This window comes from Ambystoma mexicanum, chromosome 2q (genome assembly GCF_040938575.1).
Source record: "Ambystoma mexicanum isolate Mex_15411 chromosome 2q, UKY_AmexF1_1, whole genome shotgun sequence".
Classification (NCBI taxonomy): Eukaryota; Metazoa; Chordata; class Amphibia; order Caudata; family Ambystomatidae; genus Ambystoma; species Ambystoma mexicanum.
This window is the reverse complement of record NC_090924.1, coordinates 190,675,786-190,697,634: the sequence shown is the minus strand read 5'-3', so window position 1 is coordinate 190,697,634 and position 21,849 is coordinate 190,675,786. Positions and strand designations below refer to the sequence as shown.

General features: G+C 45.6%; 1 protein-coding gene across 5 annotated transcripts in view; it reads left to right on the top strand.

The window, feature by feature from the left end:
• Positions 1-21,849, top strand: part of LOC138569270 (uncharacterized) — a 754,354-nt gene that overhangs the window by 7,371 nt on the left and 725,134 nt on the right. For all 5 annotated transcript variants that reach the window (XM_069647104.1, XM_069647103.1, XM_069647106.1 and 2 more), the window contains exon 2: positions 476-553. In XM_069647104.1, the coding sequence (XP_069503205.1) occupies positions 476-553 (78 nt within the window). The remainder of the gene's footprint in view (positions 1-475; positions 554-21,849) is intronic.

Here is a 21,849-nt window from a genome sequence, read left to right as displayed (position 1 = left end):
CCAATTTAATTGTCTCTTCAGTTGTTAACTCTGAGACATTAATCTTAGTAAAAAAGCTATCCAGTCCTCATCGCTAGGTGAAAGTTCCTCCTTATAAAGTCGCAAATAAAAATCACGGAAATACTCAGACATGTCTACATTCTTAAACAAGGTATCTCCTTCATCAGTTTGTATGGAAGTAATACATGTTTCAGTAGTTACACCCTTATATTATGTGTATGTGTTATAAAAGTCTACTAGTTTGATGGCCATCAACCATGTTCCGAGTTCTAAAAGGCTGATAATGTAACAGTAACTCTGTACTTTTCTGGTTGCTGCTGTTAGTCCTGGAGGGTGGAGTTGATGGTTAAAGCATTGGTGTGGACGAACAAACTGAATGAATATCCTTTAATTCCTGTTGTTTTTTAACTCTACAACTGTGATACACTGCCCTCAAATTGAGATATATTCCTTACCTTGTGTCTTTCTCTCACAGAATGTACCTCACGGTGCTGCACCTGCCCGAGAGAAGACCAAACGAATGCCATTCCGCTATGATCCAATGGTTACAAAGGTAGGAGCATTAGTAGGATGGGCTACTTCCTGGAAAATGTGTTTCTTTATATGGGCAGCTAACCTTTTAATATGAAGTGTCTTTCCCAGACCTGCATGGATGCACACCATGAGAACAGCAAACACTTAGGCAGTGGAGATAATCTCGGGTGGCACCTGTGACTGAACGCTCTGTGCACCCTCCAGCTACACACACTCAGCTTCACACATAAGGATTCCCCGCAGCAAGATAAGGAGGTGGTGATGGCACTGCATTATGATTGCCTTTGCAGAATGAATGTGAGGGTGACCGGCACGAGTGACTGTAGGGATCCATAGTAGTCCCCTCTCATGCTGGCTCCTGTGCTTGTAGTTGGTGCCACTCTTCCATGAGCCTTTCCCATCCCTCCTCATGTCCTAGTAGACCTGGGGCCCTCAGGACAGGGGCACATTGCACAGGGCCTTGTTGAGACAGGGGCAGAGCATTCTCCATAGCAAAATGGTGTCCCAACTCCCTGGCAAATTATCCCTCCACCCAATGCTCTGCAACTCTGCTCTCTCGCTGGAGATCTCCACATTTTAACTGCCTGAGTTCAGGAATAGTCCGAGGCTTGTGGGGTGTTAGGGAGAATTCTCATTTATGACTAATTTCCCTTACCTAGTGAGACCCTCAGCAGCTTTGCTGGATTTCTGGGGTTTATTTTTCCACCTGGTAAGAGTGTGAACCGTTTTCCCACTCTTACATGTGTTTTGCCATGTGTATTTCAAGTGTTTTGTGTGATCTTGGGCTCTGGAGCCACACCACTCCATGATCCCCACTTTTGGTGTGTGTTACACCGCATCTTCATTGCAGTAACACAGGGTTCTCTCTAAGACTTCCCACTGACTCCATTTTTCTTGGGCTGACGACTGTCCCCCAGAAACAGATAAAGTTGCCATTTACTTTATGTAATCATTTAAACTGCAGACCCAGTACACCCCATCTTACATGGAGTACTGGAAGGGGCTAATTCCTACTCCTTTTTGTCTGCGCCTCTTGGAGCTTTGTTTCGCTCCCTTAACACTAAGACTTGGCTGGTGGCAGTGGTACCTACCCTACTTTTCTACCGCGATTATATTATATAAACATGGTACTGTTTTGTATTGTATTAGCCTCAAACTTAAACCTGCTTGACCAAATACTTTTTAATTTGGCTCCGGTCGGGTGTTATCGCCATTTCTTTTTGTTAAGATCCTTCTTGTGTTTTATTTTGCGCGACAAACCAGGTTTGCCTTCTTTGTTTCTGACCTTTGGCAGGCTTATGTCCAGAAGCCCTCCTTTGGTGTCTGGGTGTCTAGGTGGGCTGAATGTGAGGGATGTTGTAGTCACCCCCTGCACAGGGTCTCCTTGGAGACCCAAGTCACACTTTGTCTTGATTGGCTGAGGTGGTTGTCTGTGCCGGAAACCCCCCCTGCTGAGTGATTGACAGCCAGGCTGTGCAAATGGGGGATTTTGGCATAAAAGGCAGGACTCTTGGGCTGGAAGTCAGAGTCGCCACTGGAACTGCAAGGAACCAAAGAGAAGCAGAGAAGAAGACAGCTGCTGCAACTCCCGAGTCCCGGTGAAGCCCTGCTGCAGTCCTGAGCTATCTACCCTTCAACGACAAGAGAAGATCCAGTCCGGAGTCTTCTTCCCTTGAGCCTGGTGGGATCAACAGCTCACCTTCTTCAGCCAGAGGATCCTCTTCTTGGTCGAAATCGCTGCACACAACTGTAGTGGTCCACATAGCCATCTGAAGAGCCTCTCCTGTTTTAAAGGAGTGCTCCTTTTATTCACCGTTGCTTTGCTGCTGGCTTCATCCCTGGGTAGTGCAGATCGCTCCCGACGTCCTCCTTCTTGTCCCCATGACTGAAGCTCCAGGAACATGAGTCTGCAGAAACTACCAGGAACAACTGCGGTGGCACCAGCTTTTCTTCGAACAAATAAGGTACTGTGTCCGACTTCGAGGAACTAGGGTGAACCCTTTTCTCCTCACCAAAGACTTGTCCTTATCTTCCTTCCCTCTTATAACTTTTGCCTGCCTTTTGACAATATCTAAGTACTTCTGGCAATCTCGAATCGTGAACTGTTCCAACCTTGTGATCCTCGACAACAGGACCCCTGTCCATTGACACTGGCGCATGCCTATTGACTTTTATCTATGTTTTAGAAAGCAGCCCCTGATACTATCCTGCCTTTACAAAAGTATTGCCTATGATTTCTAGCCCCTATTTTCTTGTGTTAATTCATGTGCTAAGTGTGTTTGACCTTGGTAACATTTCTTCTCATTACTGTCAAAAAGTGTTGCGTAGTAACCCACGGTAACGTCTTTTTTTTCACAACACTGGTCCGTCAAATCCAATGTACTTACCTTGAATTGAATTGCACAAGGGGAATTGGTTGTGTGTAGTACATTTGAAATGTGGTTTTAATTTAATAGAAGTGAAGTGTTTATGAACAGAGGGTTTAAAAATAAATGTACTTATGTTTTTTAACCTGAAACCTTGAGTTAGTGTTTGCTTGAGTCGCAGTAATTGTAGTCCTTTGTCTAATCTCTACTACTGCTCATTTGCTCTTGAGATAAATCTGGCTGCTCCGCTACTGCTACCACTCTAACTGTGTAGTACAGGCTTGTACCAAAGGTGAAATTGTACTACCACCTGTAGTCTTAATCTTGTGTAGTGGTCCCTAAGGGCACTGCCCAGGATTCTGCCTAACATGGGGTCCCCTGCTTCTCTAAGCAAGGTGATGGTGTTTGGGAGTACTTTCATTGTCAGGATCTGGCACTTGGAGCGTTATGGGGCACTGCAGAGGAACCCTGCAGTAACAGCAACAGTAGTGGTTTTCAATCCAATGTGCGCAGCACTAGAGCTTATCCCATATGATGAGTACTGATTACTCTGCTGGGGGAGGGGCTATAGTCTTCCCTTTTCCCTCACAATGTATATCTGAGTGAATATCAGCCAGCTGTAACAAGTTCGATATCTAGGGCAAATACTCTGTGGCTTTAAATCTCATCCTTTTCAGATAAATATACTAAGGTATCCTGGATCAGAGCCCCCATTTTCAATGTTTCCTTTTAAGTTAAACCTAGCCAGGCCTAAGTGACTGTCACTTGAGGAATCATAAATCCCCCCCTGGTCTGATTATCCGCCCCATGTCTTGTGACTTCACACCCACTCACAAGAGTCTGAATCGAATTCTCAGATTTTTTCCCTTGCAAGTTGCCAGCACAAACCCTTTGTACTCTCGTTATGCAGCTGTCCCTATTGGCAGTAACTATGCCTCATAGGAAAGTACTGAACAATGGGAGGGCCTGCATTTCCCTGAATCCATAAGAGTTGTTTCTACTGCCACCTGTATTTAATGTTGACCAGTCACACACCTCACCTTTTACTAACATTCTTAGGTGGTGGCTTTGATCTTGCTAATCCTGCCCCTCAGAATATCGGAGTTGGCTGCTGAGTTGCAGTCTGTGGCATTCTACTCTCCTTACCAGAGTCCTTCTACGCTTTCCTGCTGAGTTTTGTGGGTGGACCCATAAAACCCCTTGCTAACCGCGGAGCGGCCGCGGAGTTGGCTGCTGAGTTGCAGTCTGTGGCTGTCCGTGAGCAGGCTAGGCAGGCGCCTCCTTGCCAACATGGAAGTCAGAAAGGGGGAAATGCCCTCCTCACCGACATCAGGAGCCGAAGATGAGGACTCACGATGGATGAGAAGCTCAAGCTCAAGGCTTGCTTCCCACATACCTGATCTCCCTCGCCCGCTAGGCCGCCCTGCGTCAAGACAAAGACACCCCCCAAAATCGGGGCTTCACAGTGCCAGCCCCTCAGCTCATTTACAACATGAGACCTCCTTGGAAGATTTTCACCAAGGCTTGGGTGAAGCCCGGTGCCCTGCCTTGGAAAAGATGCAGCCAGCGAGAAAACGCTCCAAACTCGACTCACCGCTACCAAAGCCTCCTGTGAGGCCCGGGAGCAGAACTTGCCGCCGGACTTGGGGAAGCCTAATGCGGTCACGCTCCCAGTGCAGCCGACCGAAGGGTGGGCTGCGAGAGAGCGGCATGCGGCTCCCTGACTCGGGTCGCACGACATAGCCCAGGAGGGCTTACAGACATCACCTACCGTAACTTTGGAGCCTGCTACGTCCGGCTCGGCACGGGACTGCACGGTCAGCCCAAGTCAGAGGATTCCTCGTTGCGGAAACAAAGATCCGCCGGGGTCCACTTCCCCTGCTACCAGCTTGCAGGAAAACACGTCGGAATCACGATTGGCTCTGTCCGGTCATCGGAGGAGAAGGCGGCGCACGCCCAAATTCACACGGCCGAAAACGAGGCTCCACTTCCTCATGGGGGTGGAGCCAAAGACAAACACACTGAGGAGAACAGTTCAACAGAAGATTTCCAACCTGTCCTGCCTCAAACTCATTCGAGTGTAGACAGTGAAACCGCTTCCAGTGACTCTCTGCATCCATTCAATATTTCACAAAATAAATGCACAAAGCACATCCTCTTCTAAGCAACAAAATAAAAACCCAAAAAAATCAAAAGAAAAATAAAGGACCACTTGGTCAAGCAATACGCAACAAAAATAAGAAACCTTCGGATCAGCTTCTGACTAACTCAGCGATCTGCAGTTCTTTAAAAGAATATTTTGCCAGTCAAGGGAAACAAAAATACGACGTTCTTCTTGCACTGATCACTGCTGAACTGCTGGACGCAACGTTAGACCTCGCTGGGGGTCCAAAGGCATGCAAGCTTCCGTATACACCAAAGGAGGATATCCCAAATCTTGTTGAGAACGAAAACATCCTTGTTGACTCTCCCCCATCTGAAAGTACAAAAGAAGTCTTTCCTGCATCACCTGTTAGTCCGAAAACTGTCTCTCTAAATCTTTTTCCAACAAGACTATTTCCCTTGCCAGCAAAACCTTCTCGGACGGAGAGTCCTAAGGGTTCAACGTGCCCTCACCTTGTCCCTCAAAATATTGAGGCTCTGCCAACCGACACCACAGCCAAAATTCAACTACACCAGGACCCTTCTGCTGCTTTGTCAGAAAAAGAGCCCCACTTACCAAAGACACAACCACAACCTTTTGTTCCACCTCGCCCTCCTAACATCTCACCTCGAAGGAAAAGCAGAGGGGAAAGTCAAACTGTGGGAGTCCTAAAGGAAAAACCCCCGCAAAAGCGTGATCTGACAACATTGATGTCAGCTTTGACGATTGCGCTCGCTCCATTCGCGAAACTTTACAAAGCTATAAACGACACGTTAAAAGACCAAACTACTTTGATCGCAATGACTCACACCAAAATGACACACTTCGAAGGATATATAACGGCAGAAGAAAAGATTGACAGCGTTATATATGACAAAATCATAGGGGTCCCAACACGAAACAATCCTGCAATACCAATCCCCCCACCCCACCGAATCTTAATCAAGGACACAAGAGACTGTGCTTCTCAGACAGATCGAATCATTGAAAAAGAAAAAGAACCGGGGGCAAAGATTCAGTCAACAGTCAAGCGGGTTTCCAACAAAATCTGCTTCGACTTTGGGAAAGAGTTTTCAAAAAATCAAAAAGCAAAAGAAAAAACCGAACCCCCCCGCACATTCCTATTTGAAGAAGTCAAAAAGGGAATGGCTAAATCATGCCCGAAAGAAACAGCTTCAAAACAAATACACCTCCCATTTCAGACGTGCATAGCGAAAGTCTCAACAAAAGGGACATCAGCCCAGTCAAACAAACTGAATGGAGATCAAAAAAATCCCATCCTTCAAGGCGGGGCAACAGCCTCTTCAACTTTCCCCTTAACCTGCCAGGTCCTGGGAAACGGCTTGGGCTGTCAGCTGGAAAACAACGTTTTGATCTCTAAACCAACCAATTCCTGTGTCTCCCCAAAATCTCCCATCCAGGTCTGTCATTTCGTTAGACGCCCCTCACAGACTTCGTTGGCACAATCACCAATTACTGTAGAAGATTTCCTGAGATATGAAGCCTCAATGAACATCACTCTTCATTCATCGCCAGAGAGCTGCAGTCAAAGACAAAATGAAAAACACGACCGGGAACGATTGTCAACAAATAAAAATTGTGCAACACCCCCAACATCAAAAAAACGAAAGACAAACAGCGACAACAAAAAGGACTGGCACTGTTCAAACCCGAGATACCCACGAGGACCAGATTCCTTGAGAGAGAAACCTGTGTCACAAAAGAACCTTGCGAAATTAAAATCCCCTATCGAAACCGTCAACAATCGGAAAGTCGGTCTAAATCTGCATGAAAGATCAAAAGAATCCACTGAACAGAAAGAAACAAATCATTTCAGTGACAGATGTTTGACCCAAAAAAACGCAAAACAACAAAGACTTGCTTCTGCGACAGTCCTAAAGCTGGAACAGATTCCGGCAAACTTCGAGAGGACAACCCTAAACAGGGGTACGGTACTGAAAATCTTGAAACGCATAGGAGGTCTCAAAGATTTGACAACAGAGGACCTTATACTTGTAGAGCCCTACCATAAAGATCAAAAAGCAAAGGCGTATCTACATGTAAGCGCAGAAGCAAATGGCAGATGGTCCAAAGAAGGCGAAGCAGACCTTCTGAAAAAGGGTTACTTTATTACAGAGGTAAAAAGATCACCGAATGACTGGAAACTCCAAACTAAGAGGAATCCTTATCCGCTTGGGAAAATTCATTACAGGTCAAGAACAGAGTCCAACACGCAGAACCCGACTCAGTCTCCAAGGAGAGACCCGGTCTCATCGTTGTCCAACACCGGAAAGAGCAAAAAACAACACTCACCGAGCTGGAAATCTACTGAAAAGAATCTGCACAGACAGAGTGAAATCCAAGAAGACAGTCTTCCCATCGAGAGTAGGAACCTGTCCTATTCCGAAACCAAGACTGAACGAAACCAGTCCGACCGAAGCTACAAATCATCGAGACATTTGGAGAACTCAGCAGTTAAGAAGAACCTGTCAACATTCGCACCGATCAAGCAGCTTCTCACATGGCTCCCAAAAACCTCTTCAAGCCATTCAAAGAAATAGCAACAAACATCATCTAGAAAATGGAAGGAAGACATCAAAGACGGAATAAGCCAAAAAGCCCAAAGACAGGAATTAGACCTTCAATCCCAAACACTTAAAATGATGTCCTGGAACACCAGAGACTTTGCTCACCTCACAAAACCTGGACGAGTTAACCTTGGTGACTTCGACATTATCTCCCTCCAAGAAACCTGGTTACTCGCTCCCCCAACAATTGACGGTTTCTCAATTGTAGTTTCTCCAGCAAAAAAAGGACGTGTGGGCCGTCCATCAGCTGGCCTTCTAGTGGCAGTCAAATCCGACTCAGGACTCCCAATCCAGAAGAAGAGAGCTGCAACTCAAACTCACTTAGCAGTATTGATAAAAATGGGATCGACTGGTCGGGAATAGCCAAACATTGACCTCTTCTTTAATTACCATAATCACAACCTATTGGAATCCTCAAGTTATCTCAGACAGACTTTTCCTAGCATCCATCGAAACTGAGATTGATGGCATTATGACCACCAAGGACAACCCCCTCATAATTTTAAGTGGGGACTTAAATGTCAAATGCCCGACCGGACCCTCAAGATGCCCCTTGTCGCGCCCAATAAGCCAGGTAGAATCACGGGGCAAATAATGGCAATCACTTATGGATTCCAGAAATGTTTTCAACATCGCTCACTCTCTTCCTCAGGCCGTCTACATCCCAACCTGGGAAAGACTACATATTTGCATCTGAGGCGATGCTGAGCAAATAACATCTTTTGAGGTCTTAAGGGCCGAAGTAAGTGACCACAACATCTTGAAAACACCCCATAGGGGGTGATTAAATCCAAATGCCGGAAAAAATTGAATCAAATGCCCAAGGAAACTGCCTTAGGCTAACAGTAGAGCGAATTAAGGAATTGACCAAAAATTACTCAACTCACTGCTCAAGGGGCAATAGGGAGGCATCTAATTCCACTGATTACCAACCCTTATTGGTTCCGTACTTGATACCCAGGAAGCCAAACCAAAAGGCTACGCAACAACTGCTACATACCTATGATACAGAGTTGGTAATGAAACGTCGCATTCTGAGGAAGTTGAAGAAGCAGGCAGCATCTTCTGAATCAAATGGACAAAGAGCACTCTACCTACAGGAACAAAAGCTGTACAAATCCTGGCTAAGACACCAAAGAGTCCTCCTGTATCAACGTGACTCAGAAGAAATGCTGAGAAAATTGGCACCCAAGAACTCAGGTGCTTTCTGGCAACTAATAAAAAACACAGAAGACGGGTTAACCGCAAAAGGGTCAAACAATGTACCCGAAGAAGCATGGAAATTACATTTCTCCACGATTTTCCAACTCCCCGGGAAATCAGTACCGGCTTTGGAGTCTGAGTTTAAATCAACCACCTGGGGAGATTTCTCAAACGAAGAAGACATTGTTTTGGCCATCAAGCGTCTTAAATCATCCAGAGCTCCGGGCCCAGATGGCATCACCAACATAGATTTAAAAAACCATCCGGTGGAGTGGGCGAACTTTATTGGTCAAGTATTCAAAAAATGCAGCATGACAAGATCAACCCCAAACTCATGTCGCACTGCAGTGATCGCACCCATCTACAAAAAAGGAGATAGAACTAAGCCAGGAAACTACCGCCCCATAGTACTTTTGGACACAATTGTCAAACTCTACGGATCATTTCTCGTAACAAGTTTCCAAACCTGGGCCAAATCTGCCCCGTGCCGAGACCCTTTCCAAACAGGGTTCTTGAAAAACTCAGGGATCACGGCTAACATCATGATGTTAAGCGTCATAAAGGCTAAACTCACATCAAAGCCTGGGAAAGTTCACTTGGCGTTCATTGACCTTAGTCAAGCTTTTGACCAAATAGACAGAACCTTGCTGTGGTCCAAATTGGAAAAATGGAATTGTCCGAATAATATTCTCGACCCAATAAAGGCCTTCCATGACAGAACGTCAATCAGGGTAAAGTTGGACAAAGCTGAAAATCTGTCCGGAGAGATTCCAATGCTTAGAGGAGTGAAGCAAGGCTGCCCATTGGCCCCGGTCCTCTTCATCTCTAATCTCAGAGATCTCAAAGAAAATTCCAGCGAGATAAGATCTTTTCCTCTGAAAATTGGTGAGACGTCTGTGACTCGTCTACTCTATGCCGATGATATCATCCTTGTTGACCAGACTGAAGTTGGTCTACAAAGGCAGCTCGACAATTTAGCTAATTACATCTCAAATAACAATCTAGAGATAAACAAGGAGAAAACAAAAATCTTGACCATTGGAAAGCAGAAAAATAAGAACTCAAAAAACTTCAGATGGCGCATCGAAGACTTGACTATTGAAGAAGTGCAGTCCTTTAAATATCTGGGTGTGATGCTGGACAATTCAGAATCTGAGACCTCGATGCAAAACTACCTTTGGGACAAAATTCGCAAACTCACTACTCAGGCTAAAATAATTGACCGAAAATATGGCCGATTCTCGCTTCTCCCGGCCATAAAGTTTTACAAGGGCAAAGTAATCCCGAGCTTGGCATACGGATGTGAGGCAATGTCAACAATCCCTTCAGCGATTTGGCCTAAATTGGAAGCCTACTTCTGGCGGAACGTCCTTCAGCTCCCAAGTTCTACTTCCATCTCGATCATCAGAAGAGAACTGGGAACTCTCTCTCTGAAAGCGGCCATCGAGACAGGAGAAATGGCGCTTTTTAGAAAAATATTAATGGAAGACTCACCACCTGTGTACAACATAATTAAAGCAGAAATGACGGAAGAAAGGAGCAAGCCCCTTGCCACCTGGGCAGCTAAGCAACGTGCACACTTGGTCAACAGTGGATGCTCTGAAGACGATTTTACCCAAAACCCCACAAAAATCAAACGGAAAATGGACCTCTTGGACTGGATAGAGACTCTTACACTAGCAGGAAACAACAAACTTCTCGTCCATTTGAACTTCAAGCCCAAAAAATTACATTCAACTACTGAAGTCCTGAAAAGGTTCCCGGACAAGGCTTTAAGATCAATTTTTTTGAGAAGTCGTCTCAACCTTCTTCCGACAAATGAAATCAGGGCCATAAGAGGCCAATCAAAAACCAATCTTTGTCGCCTCTGCGGAACAAATCAGGAGCCGGAATCAGTAAAGCACCTCTTGATGCACTACCCCAAAACGGAAAAATGGAGAAGAGCCTACCTGGGCCCGCTGATTAATCCCAATCTCCTGTACGAAGAAGACGTCTTTTGGAATCGACTACTGAGCGGTTCCAGAACTACATGGTCAATAGCAACTGCAAAAATTTTAAAAGCAGCGTTTGAGGCATGTTCCCTTAAATCAAGCGAAGCCGACTAACTAAGCTCTGACTAAACGCTGAACCTGGATCTGAACTCAAACACTGGAAACCAGAAGGGAACGTGCTCTCACCACGTCAAAGAAACATTTAAATAGGCTAAAGAAACTTTCAACTTTTCTTTTTCTCTTTTCTTCTGACTTCTTTCCTACTTTTCTTTTTTCCAGCCTTCTTCTCTACTTCTCTTTGCAAAATCATTGATTTGATAAAAGCAAATAAAATTAAAAAATAAATAAACAAAAAATAAATATCAAAGCACAGAGACCTTTTAATTAATTTCTATTTTCGTATTATTGTTGACTATGTGGTTATATGTATTGTACTTTATATGCTGATGGGTGCACTTTTATGGAAAAAACCCTTGTCTAAAATAACGTTTTTCCCCAACAATAACATACTGCCACTTCGAGAGTGATTGGGTACACATGCCAGGCACACTGAGTACTGCTTTTATTTTACTGGGGATGCCCAGGGAGTGGTTCTGAAATAGTGGCTGTCCTTTCAGGGACGAAATGCAAGGTCCTGGGGCTGTGGCCAGCGCCATATGGCTCTTTGCTTCTGGTGTGGCTGGCTTTCTTGTTGAGGCCTCTGAAAAAAAAAAAAAACATAACAGGGCTTCCACAAGTCTAACACTTTCAGCAGTGATCCTAAATAAGAAAGAATAGGAATACCAAATAATTTGTCTTACTGGAATTCTATACAATAATAATGATATCACTTCCGATACCTCTGGCATTTTGGTGAAATAACGTCCCTGTGTCCTTGGTGAGCAGATCAGCATCACAGCAGCTGTTACAAGCAAGTCCATTTTGATTTCTGCAAGCCTGCACCGTGGCAGCTCTGGTTCTTGATCTAGAGACCAGTTCATAACGGTACCATTGCTACCATCCTGTTCTGCTCGCGGGTGCCACTCTTCACGCCTGGTCTGACCAGGGATGCAGAGTGGCCCCCGCAAGCAGAACTGGTAATGTGGCGGTACAGTGATAATAGCACCGGCATCACTACCGGCGCTGTTATCACTGTACCGCCAGGGTCGTAATGAGGCCCAAATGTATGTGATGCTGACCAGTGAGATCTTGGATCTGAGAGAAAAGGGGAAAGATTGTCCGACACCGTTCCGGTTTTGCAACACTTTGGGGTTGACAGAATCATTGCAACATCTATTAATTGACTGTATCTCATTGAGAAAGGAATGAACAGCTTACTTTAAAAAATGTGTGATCAATTCAGAATATGTAGATCTAGACAGGCTGTGGTGGGAAATGTTGCATGGAAAGCAAGTATCGGTACAGATTGCTGTTGTTAGGTTTCTGAATCTCATTTGTAAACTAACTCCTAAAGAAATCACAAATTCAAGTACTGATCTGATACACAGATCGATTAGATATTTCGAGCTAATATATGTTGACATGTGATTTTACCTGATGTTTTATATTATTCTCTCATGATGTATTAGTAGCAGCAGAATGCTCAAATGAGATTTCTTTTCTGTAGATTTTAGTTGGGTTTTCCTTATCTGGTCTTAAGAGGTTTTGTAATTTTAAAAATTCTGTACTGTTGTTTTCCTTTTCTCTTTTTCTGTATTTTTTCTAAAGGTTATGTTTAACCAATACAAATAAATAAATAAATAAAAATATTCTATTATTGTATTGAATTGTCACTGCCTATCAAGTATCAACCAGGTCCCCAAGAAGGGAAGGCTTACCTAAAGCTTAGATCGTTGCTCCTTGTTCTCTGCAATATTCTGACCACGTTCACTGGGGGTATGGTTCTACCTCAAATGTATGGACCTGGATCGAAATAAAGCAGCTCTTAAGGGAAAAGCAACACAAAAGTCCAACGGTAATTCCTGTAACTGAGTATGTTGTTCAACATGCTAAATGTTATGATTGTTTCCAGTGTGTGGGATGACTTCAGAACATTATCTGGAAAAGTATGCATATTCACACTGAACATTAGCACATGTACTACACATACATCCACAGTGCCTGCATATACTCTCCTTCTTCGTCCAAAGAATGAAAAGACTATTTCTTTGGAAGCAACTTATATTTCGTCTAATCATATAAATGATGGCACACTGATTTGCACCCACTGAATATGAGCTCTTCCTGCCGTCAAAGAATACAAAGACATTTTCTTTGCAAGCAACACATGGTTTGTCTCATCACAAAGAAGAGGGCAGACTGATTGAGAGCCATTGAATATCATCTCCTTATACTTCTGAAGAGTTGTAAAATGGTATCTCTGCATTAATAATATTTTTTCATCTATTAATGTAATCTCCTGCCTACCTCCAAGCAGTCCTGAGATTTGGTCCTCCACAGTTCTTATTCTGACAAGAAATGTCACATATATGTATGTCATGCATTGTGGTCACTGGGTGTCTTCCGCCATCACGGACTAAACCGCGAATGGCGGATGTTTCCATGATGGAGTTGGTGAAATAGAGGTAAAGGGATTTAGTCCCTTCTTTGTGTCCACATCCGCGGTTCCATTAGCTCATATGCAGCGCTGCTGGCGATATTTAATCTCCACCCCTCGCCGGATGCTTCCTGTTCCAGTTTTCCTCGCTCCTGACGTCTGGCAGCTCTCTTCAGATCGGCTAGCGTTTTTCCTTACGCTCCTGTGAACTTAGTGCTTCTCCAGTTCTTCTCTCTGTTTCTGCTCCTCGGCTCTCGGCGCCCTCCCGTGCGCTTCGTTATCTTTCTTTTCTCTATATTTTCTCTTCTGGGGTTTTACCTTGTTCAACCCTGCGCTCTCTCCTCTTCCATCGTCCTCGTGACATCTTTCTCTTACCTGCTCTCCGTTTTCCATTTCCAGGTTCTTGTGCCCTGTTTTCTTTTCCCTCTCTCTGCTCTCTGCCCCCTTTAGATTTCCGTACGACGGAGGAGTTCATCTACTTCTACATAACCAGGCGGCATCTACTTCAGTATTGACTTTAACTCCTGTCGCCTACCTGTTGTCGGCTCCTTGCAACATCTTGCCGCATCCAGCTACCACGCTTTGGGACATCAACATCGTGCAGAGTACACATTCCGTCAAGGTTTTTTTTCCCTCTTGGGTTTTTTCCCTTACTCCTGCTTGGTTCCGGAAGGGGAGCCACAGGACAGCTGTTCCCCAGCGGTCACTGTGGCTTCTCTCCGTGACAAGCACGTTCATCAAAAAAAAGAAAGGGATTACCTTTCCCGGCGACACCTTCAAGAAGCTGATGACACCAACAGTTCAGGTGAGGAGAGTGTGCAGGAGGGGGAGGAAGGCAAAAGGGAAGAAACATCGTCACAGTTTGCAACGCCACCAAGTCCAAAGATGTCTGCTGAAGAGCAGGTCCAAGAGTTATGGAAGGCCTTTCAAGCTATGTCCCAGGAGTTACAGGGGGTCAAGACGGAGAACACACTTCTCAAACAGATGGTGTCTGCCAGGGAACCTATCTGTCATGCGCCGCCAATGTTGGGGGATATGGTCGCGGTGGAGACTGGGCCGCCATTAGTCACCCCTTCACGTTATACCACGCACTATGTTTAGCGGTCTAGTTGTTCCGCAGCGCTTGCTTCGGTACGCCTATTTCCTTCCGTCACACCCGGAAGCCTACGCGTTGCAACCCTCTCGCGTCAGGCTCCGGGTGAGACGCTAGTTTTCTCTGTTCTCTCTCTCCCATCTTTCTGTTTGTAGCGCTGTTGACGGCTCTCCTAGCCGGTGCATCTGTTTTCCCGTACCTCCCATTGTTTGTTCTCGTTGTCTTACCTTGTCTCTCTTTGGTTCCCGTTTTCTGTCCTGGGCTCCGCCCCTTTTCTCCGTGAAGATTTCTTTCCCGTCCATTCTCGTCGGACTTACAATTCTGGAGTTTCACTATACTTCTGCCTTCCATATCTTCTGGGATCCACTCAGCACAACTTCGCCGGGGGTTTTTTATGCCATCAGGCTTTTTCCCCCATATAGCTTGCTCCGGCAGAGAAGCCACTTCTAGACCTTGTTGTAGCAGGTCAGGGTGGCTTCCTCCCGGGGTAGGCCCTATCCTCCATCAAAAAAAACTGCTTGGTGGAAGAAAAGATTGGAACCGCCCAGGGGATCCATCGCCACAGGTGAGGAGGTGGACGGAGGGTTGGAGTTAGAAGAAGAAGAGGGAGATCTGGAGTTTGATTCTGACACTATCTCCCTGGAATTACCACCTATGGCATTTTCATCGGGGAAATTCGACGGCTCTCCCAAAAAAGTGAAGGAATTTCTGAAAGCCTGCATGGTTTACTTCACCTTCAGACCTCATACTTTTGTTTCGGACCACGCCAAGGTGGGATTCCTAATCTCCAATATGACTGGAAATGCGCTGTCCTGGGCCACTCCATTGGTGACCAGTGGAAATCCCATCCTTCAGGATTTTGCCGGGTTCCAACATTTGCTTAAACAGCCTTTCGAACGGCCAGAATTGTCCTTCACCGCCTGTGAGGATTTATTGGATGTCAAACAAGGCTCCCCTGACGTTCTGTCATATATTTCCTAATTCAAGTCGTTGGCTGCTGGGGCTGGTTGGCCAGAAACAGCCCAATACGCTATCTTTAGGAGAGGTTTGAAGGAGGAGATCAAAGACGAACTAGCCAGATCTCTCTCCTCCCAACCGCTCGGCTGCCACTCCTCCTGAAGAGCCAATGCAGATTGGGGCCACCAGAGCACCTTTGTCTGCCGCAGAAAGACGTCAAAGATGGGAGAAGGGCCTGTGTGCATATTGTGGTTCAGACCAACACCTCCTCAAGGGATGCACCGAATTCCCAAACAAGAGCTCCGGAAACAGGCACCCTCGGCACCAGTAGGGACAAGCGACCGGGGGTCTCCAAGCTTTCCTCATCGTCCTTAAGTCTCCCTTTCTGTCTCTTCTCCCGAAACTAAGGAAGACTCCAGACTTATGGTGATCCCAGTACATCTTGACCTTGAGGGCAGAAGAGTGAAGACCCTGGCTCTGCTAGATTGTGGAGCAGCGGGTAATTTTGTAGACACCCTGTGGGCGGACAAGGTGGGCCTTCACCGAGTTGCCCGGAAACAAGGTCAGAAGGTTGAAGGAGTGGATGGTTCGCCATTGTCCTCTGGTCTCATTACCCATACCACAGAGGAGCTCTCACTAACGATACAACATCACACAGAGGTTTTGTATTTCGACATCATCAGGCGGCCCACTTCCCCATCATCTTAGGCATCACCTGGCTTCGTAAACACAACCCGCGGATAGACTGGACTGAGAACCAGCTGAGTTTCACTTCCCCGTACTGCACTACCAACTGTTTCACTTTGGAAGACCGGAAAGGACTTACAACCAGTGAAAGTCTTCACAGAGAATCACATCGGTATCCACGCACTACCCAGCTATTGTTCCGGTTTTTCAGAGGTGTTTCAAGAATGCCTCCATGCCAAGCTGCCGCCTCATCGGCCAGAGGACTGTTCCATTGACCTGGAACCCAATGCTCTAGTTCCCTTCGGAAGGATGTTCTCTCTCACCCAGACTGAAAGGCAAGTGCTGCGGGAGTACCTGGATGTGAATCTGGAGAACAGACTCATTCAACCATCTAAATCGCTTGCCGGAGCTCCCCTGTTTTTCATCAAGAAAAGAGACACCACAGAGCTTCGTCCCTGTATTGATTACAGGGGCTTAAATAGGGTGACCATACGGGATCGATATCCCATGCCGCTCATCTCAGACATTATCGAAGCAGTGCAAGGAGCCAGAGTATTCACCAAGCTCAATCCCCGGAATGCGTGCCATCTACTTCGAATATCTAGAGGGGACGAGTGGAAGACGGCCTTTCGCACTCCCTTCGGCTTATGTGAGTATCGAGTGATGCCGTTTGGTTTGGTGTATGCACCAGCCGCCTTTAAGAGATTTATGGGCAGAATGTTCTCTGACATAATGTAAGTCATCATTTACCTGGATGACATATTGGTTTTCTCTCCCAACATGAAGTTACACATCGAACATGTCAGACAGGTATTAGACCGCCTCCAAAAGAACAATCTACTGGTTAAGGCGGAGAAGTGCAGATTTGCTGTCCCTACTGTGCACTACTTGGGGTATGTCCTGTCGAATGAAGGGATCGCCATGGACCAAGACAAAGTCCACGCCATTCTGGATTGTCCAGCCCCTACCTCTATCAGGGAGGTGCAGCGGTTCCTAGCACTTTCAAATTACTACCCGAGGTTCATACCGAATTTCTCGGAGGTAGTGTACCCCATAACTCGTCTGCTCAAGAAGGATGCTCTCCCGTTCTTCTGGTCCGCTGAAGCGGAAAAAAGCTTCAGTCATCTCAAGAGGCTTTTCTGCACTGGCCCGATTTTACAACATCCAGACCAGACCCTACCATTTATCCTGGAAACAGATGCTTCAGCCATAGCTATTGGGCCGTACTGTTACAGACCATTCAGGGGGTGGAACACCCGGTGGCCCACCTGTCTAAAACTCTTTGACCCAGTCAACTGAACTATTCGGTCCTGGAAAAAGAATTGCTTGCCATGAAACTGGCATGCAAAGTATGGCGGCACCTCCTCATGGGGGCCTGTCATAAATTCCTAATCCGCACTGACCACAAAAACCTAAAGGCCTTACAGGACATGGAATGTTCCAATTCTAGGCAAGCGAGATGGGCCTACCTTTTCTTGCAGTACGATTTCCAAATCACATACATCCCGGGTTCACTGAACAGGCTGGCCGACGCATTGTCTCGCAAGGACTCTCATAAAGAAAGAGCGTTGATCAAGGCTGAGCTCATGTTCCAAAGGAAACAAATCCTGGCTATAGTGGGTTCCTTTCTTCAGGATGTAAAGCCAGCTACAGTGAAAGACGTACAGCAAATTTCCTCAGATTCAAATTCTCACTTCCAACTTAAAGACGGCTGGGTGTTCTATAAAAAGAGGTTATTTATCCCAGAAGGACCTCTCAGTAAAAATGTTCTGAGTTGGGCTCATGACTCGAGCTTGGCGGGTCATAGAGGCGGAGACAATACTCTAGAACTCCTATCAAGGTATTTTTTTTGGTCAGGAATAAGAAAAGAGGAGTTTCAATATGTCAAGACTTGTCCGGTCTGTGCCAGAGCCAAATATGCGTCGGGCAAACCCCTAGACCTACTCAATCAGGTGGAAATACCGACTCGCCCATGGGGGCTCATCTCCACGGACTTTATCGTGGATCTTCCAATATCCGATTTATGTACCTGCATCATGGTAACAATGGACGCGTTTTCCAAGTTGGCACATTTTCCCCCCTTGTGGGACTCCCCACAACAACCAAGATGGCTGAGACCTTTGCACGAGACGTGTTCAAGCTACATGGCCTGCCCGACAAGATTATCTCGGATCGGGGTTGTCAGTACATCTCCAAGTTCTGGACAGCTTTATGCAACCAATTGGGAGTAGAGAGGGCTCTTTCTTCAGGTTTCCATCCACAAACCAATGGCCAGACAGAAAGACTTAATGCCACACTAGAACAATACCTAAGGTGTTTCATCTCTCAACATCAAGACAACTGGGTCTCTCTACTCCCCACGGCAGAGTTCTCACACAACAACTCAAAGCATTCAGCCACTGGTCTCTCACCATTTTTCTGTACTTACGGTGTGCGCCCACGGTTCTTGATACCCGATGTGCCCAGTTTCTCCAATTCCCCAGCAGCAGAGGAGGTTATAAGAAGTATTCAGGAGGCTCAGAACACAGCTTTGCGATGCCTGGAAACCAGCAGGCAACAGAATAAGAGAGAAGCGGACAGACATCGCAAGAAATGTCCTGAATGGGTGCCGGGTGACAAGGTGTGGCTGTCCACTAAATTTGTACCCAGATGGACACGACCTTCTAAACTGTCCCCTCGGTTTCTGGGTCCTTTCCCGATTCTCTCAAAGATAAATCCTGTGACCTATCGCCTTTGGCTTTCCCCCTCTCTTCAACGCATTCACCCTGTCTTCAACTCCTCCCTTCTCAAACCTTACTTCCCAGATTCTTATCACAGGACTCAGTCTCGACATTCTTTAACCCCCACACCAGACCTGGAAGAATACGAGGTCTCAGCCATCAGAGATTTCAGGTTTTCCCAAGGCCGTTTAGAATACCTTCTGTCGTGGAAGGGTTACCCGGAGTCGGAGGACTCTTGCGAACCGGCTTCCCAAGTGCATGCCCCTCGGTTACTTGGCAGATTCCATCGCACACACCCAGGCAAGCCGGGGTGGTTGCGATCTAGGGGGGGGGGGCATACTGTCATCCGCCGTCACGGACGAAACCGCAAATGGCGGATGTTTCCGCGATGGAGTTGGCGAAATAGAGGTAAAGGGATTGAGTCCCTTCTTTGTGTCCACATCCGCGGCTTCATTAGCTTATACGCAGCGCTGCCGGCGGTATTTAATCTCCGCCCCCCAGCAGTACGTTGCATTGCAACTCCTCACCGGATGCTTCCTGTTCCGGGTTTCCTCGCTCCTGACGTCTGGCAGCTCTCTTGAGATCGGCTAGCGTTTTTCCTTACGCTCCTGTGAGCTTAGTGCTTCTCCAGTTCTTCTCTCTGTTTCTGCTCCTCGGCTCTCGGTGCCCTCCTGTGCGCTTCGTTATCTTTCTTTTCTCTATATTTTCTCCTCTGGGGTTTTACCTTGTTCAACCCTGCGCTCTCTCCTCTTCCATCGTCCTCGTGACATCTTTCTCTTACCTGCTCTCCGTTTTCCATTTCCGGGTTCTCGTGCCCTGTTTTCTTTTCCCTCTCTCTGCTCTCTGCCCCCTTTAGATTTCCGTACGACAGAGGAGTTCATCTACTTCTACATAACCAGGCGGCATCTACTTCAGTATTGACTTTAACTCCTGTCGCCTACCTGTTGTCGGCTCCTTGCAACATCTTGCCGCATCCAGCAACCACGCTTTGGGACATCGACATCGTCAGAGTACACATTCCGTCAAGGGTTTTTTTCCCTCTTGGCGTTTTTTCCCTTACTCCGGCTTGGTTCCGGAAGGGGAGCCACAGGACAGCTGTTCCCCAGCGGTCACTGTGGCCTCTCTCCGTGACAAGCACGTTCATCAAAAAAAAGAAACGGACTACCTTTCCCGGCGACGCCTTCAAGAAGTTGACGACACCAACAGTTCAGGTGAGGAGAGTGTGCAGGAGGGGGAGGAAGGCACAAGGGAAGAAACATTGTCACACTGGGTTTCTTTTCTCTCTAGTACTAGTTACAATTAGATGATGATACAAGAACAGCGCAACAATGTGCTGTCCCTGAATACAGATTCCTCCTGCCTATGAAGACTTCTTCTTTTGCGAACAACAAGTATTTTGTCTCTTCACGAAAAAGCACTCTGATTTACATTCACTGAATGTAATCTCCACCTGCCTCCCAAGAGTTGTGAGACTTTCTTCTATGCAATCTACCAACTTTTTCTCCCATCATAAAAATAATCACAGCCACTATATGTAATCTGCAGTCAATTCTGAGATTTTCATCTCCTCAATCTGACAAAAAATTTTACTGGCATGTATTTCATGCAACATGGTCCCTGGGTTTCCCTCCTCCACTAGCAGTAGTAGATGGTCATAAAAAGATGTCCTAAGAATTCCAATTGTTCACCTCTCCATTAATTAGCTATCTTTCTAATTAGTTTTTGGTGTTTTGGTTACTTTACCATAAATCAACATGTTAAAAAATTTAGAAATACATATAACATGTCAACATTTATCCTGTAATTAATAACATTGAATTCACAGAAGGATTTCCCACACCAATTGTTAAAACAATCTCCATTCTTAGTTATGGCAAAAGGAATAAAACCTTATCAGAAAGTTAAAATGATGACCAATCGGGCTAAAAGCACGTTTTATCACAGTTGACACCACTCACTCTGAAGTATCCAGTGCCGGTTATAAATTTGCACATAGTGGTACATGTAAATGTATGATACATTTTAACTAATATCTCCATAAAGTGATGAGCGCCTTTAAAACATTTGTGAAAATGCTTCATATCTCAACCAACCCTCTTAGAGGGATAACCTCATTCTCTTCCACTTCCTTTAAGGGGAACTTGCACAAGTTTAGGAAAATGTTGTTTAAGTAGGCAATCAAGGCCAAAGATAATGCCAAGTGCCTTGCTGGCGCCATTATTGACCATAGAGTCTCTGAGCAGACTGTATTGGGGGAGTGAATACATTTCACAAAACACAAATGCCTTTTGGATCTCGAATTTGGATGTTCAATGATCATGTGGCGATAGTTTCTATGCTACTGCCTTTACATAGTCTACATATGTGCTCTCCTCATGGAATGGGTAGTCTCAGGCCCACAACCTCTGTGGTGTGTAGTATATTGAAGCAGAACCTCATAAGCCACTATCTTGTTTCCACTGATGGAATTTCTTTTACATAAATCATGGGAGATTGAAGGCCAGGTAAAGCCTCCACTATTTGTTATGTTTTCTTGTTCCTTCAATTTCTTTATCATGGACCAAGGATTTTCGATTAGCACTTGTTTTCAGAGTGCAGACCCCGCAGGTCTCAAGATTTTAGCAAATTCAAATACCAAGACATCCTTGTTTACTTCAAGGGATTTGTTTAGAATATATGAAACAGTGTTAGGCTCGCCCAGCAAAATCTTCTCATATAAGTTTAGTTTATTTCTTAAAATTGAGTGCATACATAAAAGTAGTCCCAGCTCCAATCTAATCATTGAAATTGGAACTGAGTTTGATAGATTTAACACCGACCTCCACACAGAGTCCTCCCATATGTATAATCAGTTAAGGTTTGTGTTAATTAGCAACTGTAGGCCACATGTGATACTGGCTGTAACATTTAATTTACTAAATTCAATCAACAGAAGTAGAGTAAAGGCACAGTATTTCATTATAATCAGTTTCATTTGTGTTTTAAATAAGTTTTTTTGGGCTTTTACTTTGTCTTTATTTGCCCTTCGGTT